The sequence below is a fragment of the Mytilinidion resinicola genome (genome assembly GCF_010093595.1).
Source record: "Mytilinidion resinicola strain CBS 304.34 unplaced genomic scaffold BDZ99scaffold_15, whole genome shotgun sequence".
Taxonomy (NCBI): domain Eukaryota; kingdom Fungi; phylum Ascomycota; class Dothideomycetes; order Mytilinidiales; family Mytilinidiaceae; genus Mytilinidion; species Mytilinidion resinicola.
This window is the reverse complement of record NW_022985451.1, coordinates 656,357-668,731: the sequence shown is the minus strand read 5'-3', so window position 1 is coordinate 668,731 and position 12,375 is coordinate 656,357. Positions and strand designations below refer to the sequence as shown.

Sequence of the window (12,375 nt, the reverse complement as noted above, 5' to 3'; positions counted from 1 at the left end):
AGAACTGCAAGTGACGAAAAGCAAAAGCCAGAAATAGAGTGCCATTGTGTATTCCGAATCTTCCATGCAGCCCCGGAAACCATGAACGGGATAATCCCTGAATCACTCCACGTCCTCTGACATCATCAGCCACACCTTGCATCCGCCTCACAACTTGGCGAAGATATAAATCAAGATCCCATCTGAGAAGAGCATCAAATTACATAGACCAAACTACACACCACAAAGTTCTCCAAATTTAACATAAAATAATCTTCCAAATGGCACCAAACGACAGCTGGCTCAACCGCACCATGAACACCGCCACCGCAGGCATCGGCAACTTTGCAGGCGGCGTCGTAGGAGCAGTAGGCAATGGAGTCGCAGGCGCTGGCCGAGGGGCTGGCTCAAGGTGAGCCATTTTAACCTGCTTCTCGCCGTCCGCATTTACGTTAACAAGTGCCGGCAACAGCATAACCAACACATCCCGCGGCTGGGGCGATTCCGTCCGCGATTACGGCAACGGCATTAAAGATGCCACTGGCGCATCTGGAGCGCGATCAGGAACCGCGGCCAACCCCCTCGGTGTGGCACGCAACAAGGAGAGCGTGAGGTTATCCAACCAAGCGAAGAAGGGGAGTGGGAGTACGACCAAGGGGACGGCGAACAACCCACTTGGACTATAACGGATCGCTTGGAACCATCTTGGCCAAATTCCATTCATGGTGATGGAGACGGGAAACGGGATAGGATTGGGATCGTTAATAGGACAAAATATTTCAGGTGTTGGAGCAGTTTGTATCAGTATGAATGGAAGAATGGAGTTATGATATCTTAGTATAGCAAGTGGACGCCAGAAAATGCTACCTTTGTAGGTCAAGTACGCCTCTACTGTACTGATGTGTTCCCTAAACGCCCGAGCTCGAGAAAGCAGACGTGATAATACATCTCTGTCACAGAAAGACTGAGGGAAGTAGCTACTCTCTACAAGTCCCACGGTACGCAGCATCATTATACCTTATATTACAAGACCCAAAAGAAGACATCTTTGTAGGTAAGAACCCTTCCCCCACATAGATGCGGGTTTCCTATTCTCATGGCACGAGGCAGCGTCGTCAAGGGTAGTGACTCCTCTGCCCTTGAGGATCTCAAATCCAAAATTTGTCTTCAATTCGAGACGTACGAGGCGTCTTCGAATGAACACGGGTCGATGAAGCTCTAGAAATGAGCTGGCAAGCGTAGATGACGGATGGATGATGGATACCCTAGCCCTAAATCGTCGAAACAATTACCACAACGGCCTCTGCTTCCGCATGCTCTCCCCTCTTAGGGAATTTTCGAGCTTGCGTCGCAACAATACGTCTATAGCTGGGACAAATTCGTTCTCTTGAGATCAGCCCTCTTCATGAAACTTCGAAGCTGTTCAAATCGCCGGTCGAGATATTCGGGACGCCCATGTCTTTTTTAGCCTCCTCGATCATGTTCTCCACTTCTGTAGCGCTATGCTGCCGCACCATTACCACACGGACGAACTCCGATAACAGGTTCAAGTCTAGTTCTCCTCGTTCTTGTTTTGTCATCTCGATCAGATTGACGCCGGTCTTCTCCAATTGTTCTAGTCGTCGGCGGAGCAGCACTTGGTAAACTCGTGAAATCTTGTCTACGTTGCGTATGAAAACTCCAGATGTTTTGTAGCTATATCGGACTTCTTTGGTTTCACTGCGGAGATCGATCCAGGCCATCTGCTTGACCAAGATTTCAGCCGTTTGTTGGGTCGGAAATATACCAAATCGCGTTTTCAGAGCGTGTAAGGCAACCAAAGCCCCGGCGACATCCTTGGTGTAGCTGAAACAATGCTGGATCAGGCCGGTGATTTCGCGATTTGGCCCTGTGAGGCCTCGCAGATAATTCTCTGTTTGATGCCATCCTACATGCTCTGTCCACCACTCCACCATCATAGCCATTAACTGTCGTGGTTGTGGGAGCGATTCGAAATCCCAGGTATGGTGATCGCCAAGTGCAGATCTCAGCGTCTTCCATAAGACTCGATAGGTCCCACCGTTGGGAACGACACGCGGAAAACCTAACGGAGGGTGTGTCATAGAGTCAAATCTGTTCCAGACTTCCTGATACTTAACACGCCGCAGGTCTACCATCATCAAAGCATTCAAAAGAGGAGCAATTGGAGGCTTCTCCAGTCGAACGAGAGCGGTCTGTAGGTATTCAATATGATTCCATTCCCAGTTCCTAGTATGATGACGAATGAGATGTGCAAAGGTCGTCACGTCTGCCATCGGGATAGGCCTGGCCAGGAAAAAAGGTATGAGAGGGCCGTCGAGATCTCCGGTTTGCTTAGGAACTGGCTTATGTTGCATTCTGTAGAACTGCTGGAATTCTGTATCTTGTAGAGAGGACGTGTTAAGGGCTTCTTCGACCATTTTCCAGCCCATTAACGCCGCCTTTTCGCCATTTGTCTCTGTTCCTGAGCGTAACAATGCTCCGATGACCAGGTTAAAATGTAAAGCTCCAGGGTTAAGACCGCGTTCAAACATCAGCTCCAGTAATTGAGCAGCTGACTCTGGTGAGTTCTTAGCAACAGTCAGCATCATCCAGCGTCGAAAGATGTGATTGTGATATGCTCGCGGCAGGACTGATATCGCAGAAAGAGCGACCATATTAGCTTCTTCGAGACTCTTGCTGACATTTAACATCGCTCTCAGCCGTTTCAACGTTTGCTGAACTTGCCAACGCATGAACGACCTTGCAAGGCAGCCAATTGAGACCATGTCCTTGAAGACGGCGACTGCGTGGTCAACACGGCTGCCTTCCAAGAAACCGACAAAGCATGTGTCGTAATCTTCAAATGTCATTGCTGGCCCCAGTCGGTCCTTTAGTCGAACGTAAAGAGACCAAATGTAATCCGGGACATATTGAATTCGTGTGTGTGCACGAACGACTCCTATCATGAGACGCGGGTCTGATCCCGGGTATGCCTGGTATAGCTCATCCATAACCTCGCGGGCCCGTTGCGCATTACCTGTAAGCGCATACATCCGAACGCCTAGATCCAGATATTCAGGCTTGTAGCCATGAGCAGATTTCGCAGTCCTCGTGTTGTATTCTTCCTCCCATCTTTGTATTGCAGTCTCGTGCTCTCCAGTCATAAACGTCGCCTCAAGTTCGGCGATATTCTGAGCAACTGTCGGAGGTCTGCCGATTGACTTCATGTCTTGCACTAGTTGTATTTGATGCTCCATACAGTTCGGGTTGGCCGGGGTTATGGCGGATTGCGTTTCCCACAGCAGGTCCCAAGCTCGATCCGGTATATACTGCAGCAAGCTCGGATGGGCTTGTTTCGCGAAGCTATAGGCTTTCCAGAGAGCGCGTCTGTTGTCGGCATCGTCAAGGTTTTTGCTTGCAGCCAAAAGAGACATGTTGAGCCTTTTGAGCGGCCGATTGGTACTCAGCTTCCCCTGCATTCGTATCTTAACTTGTTCTTCTCGACGGTTTCGCGCCCGAATTGCCTGCCCGGCACTAATCTTGGCTTGGATGTGTTTGACGGCGGGTGCTGCCCGCGGGGCGGGTACGAATTTCTCCCATTGTATAGAGCCCCACAAGAGTGGCCGGGAAGTATCGAAAGCGCTCTTCGGTAGTACGTAGGATGGGAGGGAGGTTACTCGTATTGGCTGTCGAGGTACAGCCCGAAGCATTGGGAGCTGAGGGTTAAGTTTCCGGACTCAGGAGGGACTGGAATGACGCGGCAATGGCGCGGTATGCTAAATGGGAGCTGGGCGGCCGCGAGCCATGAGATAGTGACTAAAGATGTGTAGAATGGGGTGTATCGGCTCAGAGGAAAAGATCGTAGAGATAATGCGCGCTGTCTCCAAAGGGCGCATTCTCATTGAGTTCCAAAAATCTGAAAGATCCCGAAGTAGCTCCATACTAGATAGGCACGCTAGGCATGAAAAAGGTGGCATACTCCTCAAGTACTCTGCTTGTGTGTACACCTGTCTGCCACTGCATGGAGTGCTTTAATACATTTCCATATAGCCTAAGGCGAAGAGAATCTCTCTTCTTCAGATTTTTGAAAATATATTGAAGCAACCCAAACAGCGGCAGACAGGTGTACACGTGAGACAGCTTGTTCAAACTCAGAGTGCCACTTTTTTAATGCCCCTCGTGATAGGCTAGGTGGAATACATGCCAAGACAGGGGCCTTTCACCTCCCTGCAAACCGCAACATGCTCCGCATCTGACGACCTTCCTTTTCGTCTCTGGCTTCCACCGGCCTGCATAATCGCTGCACCTCTATGACTTCCGACAATCACAAATATCTGACCTCTACACAGCCACCAGCGGCCAATGTCAGCCGATCAAACCTAGTTCTCGGCCCATGGTGAGAGCCGCTCAACCTGGGCGTCGTCACCTTGATGGATTAGAACTACACAGATCTCGGCTGACTGAAAGCCGCTCCCGGAAAACACTAATACAGAACTCGCTTTTGACAAAATTCGCTTTCGAGAGTAGCGATGCGTTAATGATAATTTACTGAAAAAGTATACACATGAATGAGGACGCAGCATTGAGCTTCTACCAATTAAGTAACATATCTAGCCAGATTATATTCCGTATCTTAGTCGTGTAACATCAACTCATCGATCTGTCGCCCCACGACTGTTTCTCTTGGTACGCCTGGAACCTCTCCCGTATTCTTTATCTCACGCTTGTCGATCATCTTACTTCTATCCTGACCAGGTGTATAAGTGGGATACTCTGTAGGTTTGTCAGACAACTCAGTAATTACTTTCTAGTGCTAATAACACTTGGAAAGTAAGCAGGCGTAGTATAAAATATAGCAACCCTTTTGCCCAGACTTTTCTTGGTTTTTCATTCTGATCGGTACCCACCATGGCGCCTTCACCAAGGGGATTTCTGGCTTCAAGCTTACTTCTATCTACGCTTATACAACTGGGGTCACCCATATCTGTTTCTCATCCTTCCATTGAATTCAAAGGCCCCTTTGAAGTGGAAGCCAATGGTATGCATAATGTGAAGATTAGCTATACCACCCCGGTAGATGGCCACCTTTCAATCCATTATGGCTCTTGCGATATATCCCAGCGAGAAGAGTCGCATCATTGCCTAGGAAATACTCACATCGGGAACCATCCTCTAGCAAAACGCCACATTGGTTGGGAACACAGCCGCCCTACCAAGTTCGTTTGGTTGCCTCGAGAGGATACCCCGGATCAAGGATGTCTTCATGCGTTTGTGGTAAACAGACTCGTGGGAAAGTCGAGACCAGTGGTTGTAAAGAAGCGGAGAGAAAAGCGACACATTGCCTTCGCGGATATTGCCGATGCGATGGGACCGTGGTTTGATGGCGTTGCTCATCTACAAGAGAAGGAACCTGATGAGGCTTTTGTTGCCTCTGCCAAGTCTAAAACGATCGGTATTCTCGGAGGCGGAATGTCTGGTTTGATGACTTCTGTGAGTCTACCGTTCAGATGCTCGGATACTTAGCTAACAACTGTCACACATGGGGCATGGGAAAGGTGGCACACTAATTCTAGAATAATCTGTCTCATGTGTATACCTGTCTGCCACTGCTTGGGTTGCTTCACTGTATTTCCAGGGAATTAAAGAAGATAGGCGCTCTTCGCCTTGGGCTATGGGGAAATTTGTTGAAGCACTCCATGCAGTGGTAGACAGGTGTACACACGGGCAGAATACTTGATGAGTGTGCCACTTTTTTCGTGCCTGGCGTGTGTGGGAAGCACCTGCTAGACTCCGTCGGTATTCACGATTGGAAAATACTAGAAGCTTCAAGCCGCATCGGGGGGCGTGTTCACACCAGTTACCTCAATGCCACAAAGCCGAATCAGTACCAATACCAGGAAATGGGACCCATGAGGTTTCCAGTTAGTATCACGGATCCAGACACGAACGAAACGATACAGATCCTGGATCATCGCATGGTTTTTCAGCTTGCAGCAACTTTGAATCAGATCAACGGAAACGGTTCAGACTTGATGGTAAAGTTCATTCCATGGATACAAAAAAGCCGAAACGCACCCGTATCGACATCTAAAAGGCGACCGGATGGGACCATTCTTGGTGCTGCAGAGATCGCAGCTAACCCATCCTTAGCAGACAACGTCACAGTCACCTATTCGAATGCAACTGCTGTAGAGGAGGCTGAAGCTGCATATGATGATTGGCTCGGGCTGGATGAAGACAAACTCCGCGCAATTGCCACGAATGTTTTCCAAGCGCACAAAGCGGCAGTCCAAGCCGGGAACTTCAACTTCTCAGAATCGGGTTACCTGCGATATGTTCTCAAGACAGACCTGAACATTACTGATGAGACCGACTCGACTTCAGATTATGCCCCATCTTGGGAGTATGACTCGGTATACTTCGGTGCTACTGAATGGAGGACTATTGATCAAGGACTGAGTCGTCTTCCAACGGCATTCGGTCCGTCTGTTCTGAACCGGACAATTTTTCAGACGAAAGTTCAGGAGATGGAATGGAATGAGGAAACCGAGAAGATGACTGTCAAATGGCGGCCGGGAAATCCTTTCGACCTTGAGACAAAGTCAATGGACTTCGACTACACGATTGTTGCCGTTCCTTTCTCCCAGGTTCGCTTGTGGCGCCTTCCATCATATACATCGCTCCTCTCACGGGCCATCAATACGCTCAACTACGAGCATACTTGCAAGGTTGCGCTTCATTACAAGACTCGCTTTTGGGAACACCTTGAGTACCCAATCATTGGCGGGTGTGGGTCTACGAACATTCCTGGCATTGGGAATATTTGTTATCCAAGCTATAGAATCAACTCCACTGGCCCAGGCGTGATTTTAGCCTCGTATTCGTCCGGAACCCCTGCACGGACCCTGGGTAGTATGACCGAGACCGAGCACGTAGCTTTAACTCAAAGGGCCATGATCGAGACGCACGGCTTGGTTGCTCAAGAGCAGTACACGGGAGCTTATGATCGCATTTGCTGGCAAAACAATGAGTTCCAGGCCGGCTCATGGTGGTAAGTGCGGAAGACCCTTACTTTGATAGGTATCTAATACTATGTAGTGAACCAATGGTAGGCCAGCAAGAGCTGTACCTGCCCGCTTACTTCCACACCGAGAAGCATACTGTTTTCATCGGCGAGCATACCAGCTTCACCCATGCTTGGATCTTTAGTGCTCTCGAAAGTGCCGTCAGAGGAACAAGCCAGTTGCTTCTAGATATGGGACTTGTGGATGAGGCCAAGGAAATCACCCAGACTTGGATGGCGAGGTGGATAAGTATGTAACTAAACAGGGTCTTACACGAAAAGGTTTTGCTAGGAAATGAGTGTGTGTTCAGTCTTTCAGTCAGCATCTTATGTTGATGCGCCACCAGCGGTGAAAGTGCACAGAGCACACCACACACCTAGGTAGGTAACCTTGGAATGCCAAAATATCCGTCACGTGTCTGATGTTGTGACCTCCAACACATCCTGTCACCTCCATGTTTGCAAGATATCATTTCATGCTACTATGAGGATTAAAGTGCCTCACCTTCCCGTTGTCTCACTTCGAAGAGCGTCTTTCACAGTATTCACGCAGTCGGGAGTCCCAAAAACCATTCGTGAGGGACACATTCAGCATATTGACTTCACTGAACGACCCGTCGCCACGCCAACAAAAGCGGGGCTAAGCTGGCGCATATAACCGTGTCTCCACTCAACCGCGCTTGCACCTGCTCCAGACAGGTCAACTTTAAGATCTTCACGGAACACCACTGACAAGAAGAGCATCAACTCTTCCGTGGACAGGAATGTCGACTAACATCTTTTGCTCAGGCTCCTTGCTAACATTCATAGTGTTGCTACCGGACCATGGAGAACCCAAACCCCAAGACGTCCACGAAAGTCCCTCCAACCAAGGAGGACTTCCTTCGCGACGGTGTCACCAAGAAGGACGAACTCAACGGGCAAGATTCGTGCCCCATCTGCTTCGAAGATTATCAAGCTCCTCGGGCCAAAATCCAGAGCAATGCTATTGAGATCAAGCAATGCGGTCATATCTTTGGCGCGGACTGCCTCTCGAAGGTAAGACAAGAAAGGATTCTCTCTAGTAACCTTAATCGTGATCCCTTGCTCTAACTGCCTCTCCAAGTGGTTCGATCAGGGCAAAGCGAGCTGCCCCATGTGTCGCGCTACACTCTTTGGGACCCCCCGCCCGCCGTTCCCACAAATGGTACCAATGGTACCATGGGCTAGCAGAGTGATACCCCGTTCTGTCGACGAGTTGGATCACTTCTATGCTCTGGTTGAGAACGATATGTGGGTGAGGGCTGCGCCGGGAACACCTCGAGACCTTGCGATGTGGCCTGATTTCCGCCATCTCCATCACATAGATCACGCATATGATGCCTCGATAGCTCGACCCAATGATACTATGCCGCTCTTTCAACCTACTCTTCGTTATCATGGCCAAGAGGACACGCAGCAACCGTCGCGTGCCCGAGACGGCGAGTCGCGCGGTCTTGCTCATAGTCTCATGTCGAGGATGGGCGGAGTCTTTGGTGGCAATGATGCTACACGATCCAACGAGCCTAGAGCGCGGACCTACGCTTCGACTGTTGGCCACGAGCAGCAACCCGGCTCATATGGAAACCCTATTAGTCTTGAGGAGGATACAGCATACCAAGGAACGGGCTCGCAGCGACTTCACGCACCCAATGGCTACAATGGAGTAGGAATTCCTTATCATCACCGCCGAGGCGAGGAACCTGAACGCGCTCCACCGCGTCAAGTACAAATCCCTCGCGAGGTCATCGTTATTGAATCGCCGCCTCGTCCCCAATCTGCTTCTGCGTATCAACAGCAGGATCTGCCCATGACCCAGGCTGACCGTCAAGCCATAATCGATGCTATCGCGGATGACAGGCGTCATCGTTCTTCCTTCTCGGTGAGAGATACAACATACGAGGGCGAATCGAGTGATGATCCTTCTCCCGCGCAGCAGCCAGTAGCTCTATTGGGTTCCAGGGCTTATATGCATCGGAACGGTCAATTCAGGAGCGAGCATCGTCACGACGACCCTTCTGCCTCAGACCATGGACCTCTTCGCGACTTTCGTACCCTCCACAACCCCGAGCCTGCGGTCCTTCGTGGCCGTCCCCAGCATACAGCCGCGCTTCCGCTTCCTCGTCCGTCCCAAGCTCAGCATCCCCTGGTCGACCAGCCAGCTGCGAACCTCTCTCCAGCAACTGAAGCAAACGCTGTGCAGATCCAAGCTCAAGCTCCTCCGGCCGACGATTTGCCTGTCGCCCCTCGCCGCGGTGCTCCGCGCATGATTGCCTCAGTCAATTACCCAACCGTTGTCAATGAAGAGCCCGTTGCTCATCGAACTCGCCACCGCCTCAACAACACCACCGAGACTGTAGCCCCTAAGGCTTCTACAGCTCCCAAACAACTCAAGCGTGGTCGTAACCCTTCTCCGTCGCCTGCACTGATTACGCGCAGCACTCGCCGAGCTGTTCAGCCGAAGAGCGAGGCTACTAGGCCCGCGAAGCGCGGTCGACATTAGTTAACTATGCATAGGTCTGAGCGTGATTGACTGATCGCCAGATCAGGTGAAGGGAGCTTTATGAGGTAAGTTGGCTGCATTCTCTTGTCTTTATAGCGAGAGGGAGGTGGGGCTATGATATGAAGCTTGGGAGGCATGGAGGCGGCTTTGGATGATTGCTTTGGATCGGGGAGGCTGCTAAGGATGCAGGTAGGATTGCGTAGTGGGTGGCGACTTTTCTTTAGTTGTCTCCACTGCTGCACTAATGAATGATACAATGCCTAATCAGAAGTCTATGCACTGTCTTGCCGATGTCTATGGTACCCCAACACACTTTCAATAATCAAAACGAGATGAAGTTTAGCTGTTCTGGACGGCCTGTAAATTGGTTGGGCCACCTCAGACAGCTGTGGCCTGGGACAACATGTACCGATTCCTGGAATGCCTCGGAGCTTGAGTCTCCTCTAGATCGCGAAAAGTTCTTGAAAGCACTTCGAGCGATGTTAAAACCTTGGAGCAGTGTCAATGACCATGTTCTAGAACTAACCAATCAAGTACCATCTTCTCCATAACATCCGCTTCTAAAGTCTCGCTTCCACAGGCCCGGTCTCCACCCAATCAGCTATCGTTGCTATCCGCGCCCTTCTCTCTACACCCACGCTTATCTTACCTCAACCTCGAATAGCATGATTCAAATCTATCGATAACCTTCAGATCCCCCTCCATACTCCCCACCATCAATCACGCAATAGGGACTCCATCTCTCAATCGAGAATTAGCACCAGCCCCCGCCTCGCTGATCCATCTCCCGTCTGACAAACCGTCGTGGTCACGTGTTCCCTGCCCTTTTCCATCATCTCTATACAATAAAACAAACCCTCCAATTTCAAGAATAAAAACATCACCAACACATCAAACACCCCCTTCCCACCCAACAATGTCTCTCTCACGCCCCTCACCCACCCACCGCCAAGTCTACCGCCGCGACGCCTCCGCACCCAACACCCTCACCCTCACCACCGAACCCCTCCCCGGCCTCGGAGCCACCGAACTCCCCCCGCACTCCCTCCTCATCCGTCTGCACGCCATCGCCCTCAACTACCGCGACATCAACATCCTGCGCGGCACGAACCCCTGGGCCACCCTCGCGACCGGCATCCCGTGCTCCGACGCCGCCGGCACCGTCATCGCCGCCGGTTCGGGCGTCACGCGCTTCAGCGTCGGCGACCGCGTGTCCCCGATCCTGGACCAGGCGAGCGTGACGGGGCGCGAGCAGTCGCGGGAGTGGCTAGGCGGGGAGGTCGACGGGGTGCTCGCGACGCACGTCGTGTTCGACGAGGAGAAGGTGGTTAGGATCCCGGAGGGGTTGACGTTCGCGGAAGCGAGCGTGCTGCCGTGTGCAGGCGTGACGGCGTGGAGTGCGTTGGCGGTGGGGGGCGAGGTGGGGAGTGGGAAGGTGGTTTTGGTGCAGGGTGGGTGATTGTCCTCGCTCTCTTCATGAACTTTGGGGTTGGGAGTGGGAATGCTGATTTCGTTGGGTGTGGTTAGGTACTGGCGGTGTTAGTCTCTTGGTGCTGAAGCTTGCGTTGGCTGCTGGGTGCAGGGTTATTGTTACGTCGAGCTCGGATGAGAAGTTGGAGAAGGTGAGGCGCATTGCGGGGAGGTATGCGGATTTGGTGGAGACGATCAATTACAAGACTAATCCGAAGTGGGAAGAGGAAGCCGTGAGGTTGAATGGGGGGAAGGGGGTTGATATTGTGATTGAGAATGGCGGGACGAGCTCGCTGCTGCAGAGTATTGCTGCGACGGCGAAAAGGGGTATCGTGAGCCAGGTTGGGTATTTGGGGAAGCAGGACGCGAAAGATCTGGAGGGGCTGATATCAGCGTTGATTGATAAGACTGTCACGCTTCGGTATGTATTCCCATTTTTGTATTTATGAAAGAGTGTTGTTACTGACTTGTTACGCTAATAGAGGAATCAATGTCGGCTCTCGCCTGGAGTTTGAGGCTTTGAATCAGATCGTGAGTGCGAGCCGGATGCGTTTCGAAGATCTCATTGATAAGACGTTCGCATTTGAAGAGGCTGAGGAAGCTTTCGGGTACCTGAAATCGCAGAAGCATGTTGGGAAAGTGGTCATTGAGATCCGCTTGGAAGTAGTCGAACAAACCTAAGGGCTAATGCCTTCGAGACGTAGGTGCTATATCTGAACAGTCGTTGCAGAAAGCTTGTGCTTTCACAGAATGCGAAATACCGTCTGGAACACGAATCGGAGGGATCGGTATAAACACGAATCAATAACCAGACCTACTCTTCCAAAGGTCTCAATGATAAAGATGCGGCACCTTCGGCACCCAATATCGCTCCGGAATCCTAACGTAAAGTTGAAGTCAAAGCAATCAAGAACACCCGGGCTTCGTCACCCGCAGACATCATACCTCGACTTTAAGAGAAGAAAGCTAAATACCCCAAATCTGAAGCGCTTGGATGATGGGCCATTTGAGTAAGGAAAATTTAAGTAAAATAAAATACAGGCCATCGTCTGTATGAGGCCAGTTTCCCCATGCTCACTTTCTCGTCGAATACGTTGGATACGAGCTGCCATATCGGCACATTTTCTGGAACGAGGTGTATCTTCAGAACCATAATCATTGCAAACATGGACTATAACGATGCATTATCGCAATATGAACCATCTACTGCGAATCTCTCTAGTTCGTTTAAGGTTCTCCTTGCTAGTGGGGTATCTTGAAGCTTCCATTACTTTTCCATCTCTTGTGGATCGACAATGTGGCACTGCTCTCATACCCATTCATACGAGCGTCAATAGGTATC

At 50.8% G+C, this 12,375-nt stretch overlaps 5 protein-coding genes across 5 annotated transcripts; 4 read left to right on the top strand and 1 right to left on the bottom strand.

Annotated features, from left to right (window-relative positions):
* Nucleotides 1–260: 260 nt before the first annotated feature.
* Nucleotides 261–665, top strand: BDZ99DRAFT_523412 (uncharacterized protein; the record flags this gene model as incomplete). Its single annotated transcript, XM_033725802.1, has 2 exons — nucleotides 261–391; nucleotides 440–665. 2 exons carry the CDS (start codon nucleotides 261–263, stop codon nucleotides 663–665), a joined length of 357 nt encoding a protein of 118 aa, XP_033573812.1.
* A 717-nt stretch (nucleotides 666–1,382) lies between these two features.
* BDZ99DRAFT_479230 (uncharacterized protein) lies at nucleotides 1,383–3,413 on the bottom strand (the record flags this gene model as incomplete). The annotated part of the gene is made up of 1 exon (XM_033722220.1): nucleotides 1,383–3,413. One exon carries the CDS (start codon nucleotides 3,411–3,413, stop codon nucleotides 1,383–1,385), a length of 2,031 nt encoding a protein of 676 aa, XP_033573811.1.
* A 1,474-nt stretch (nucleotides 3,414–4,887) lies between these two features.
* BDZ99DRAFT_393871 (L-amino-acid oxidase) lies at nucleotides 4,888–7,300 on the top strand (the record flags this gene model as incomplete). The annotated part of the gene is made up of 3 exons (XM_033715861.1): nucleotides 4,888–5,469; nucleotides 5,757–7,030; nucleotides 7,078–7,300. 3 exons carry the CDS (start codon nucleotides 4,888–4,890, stop codon nucleotides 7,298–7,300), a joined length of 2,079 nt encoding a protein of 692 aa, XP_033573810.1.
* Nucleotides 7,301–7,867: 567 nt separating this feature from the next.
* Nucleotides 7,868–9,825, top strand: BDZ99DRAFT_500890 (uncharacterized protein; the record flags this gene model as incomplete). The annotated part of the gene is made up of 2 exons (XM_033723758.1): nucleotides 7,868–8,080; nucleotides 8,148–9,825. 2 exons carry the CDS (start codon nucleotides 7,868–7,870, stop codon nucleotides 9,561–9,563), a joined length of 1,629 nt encoding a protein of 542 aa, XP_033573809.1. The 3' UTR covers nucleotides 9,564–9,825.
* A 654-nt stretch (nucleotides 9,826–10,479) lies between these two features.
* BDZ99DRAFT_500889 (NAD(P)-binding protein) lies at nucleotides 10,480–12,010 on the top strand (the record flags this gene model as incomplete). Its single annotated transcript, XM_033723757.1, has 3 exons — nucleotides 10,480–11,014; nucleotides 11,091–11,454; nucleotides 11,516–12,010. The coding sequence occupies 3 exons, from the start codon at nucleotides 10,480–10,482 to the stop codon at nucleotides 11,712–11,714; spliced, it is 1,098 nt and encodes a 365-aa protein (XP_033573808.1). The 3' UTR covers nucleotides 11,715–12,010.
* Between the last annotated feature and the right edge of the window lie 365 nt (nucleotides 12,011–12,375).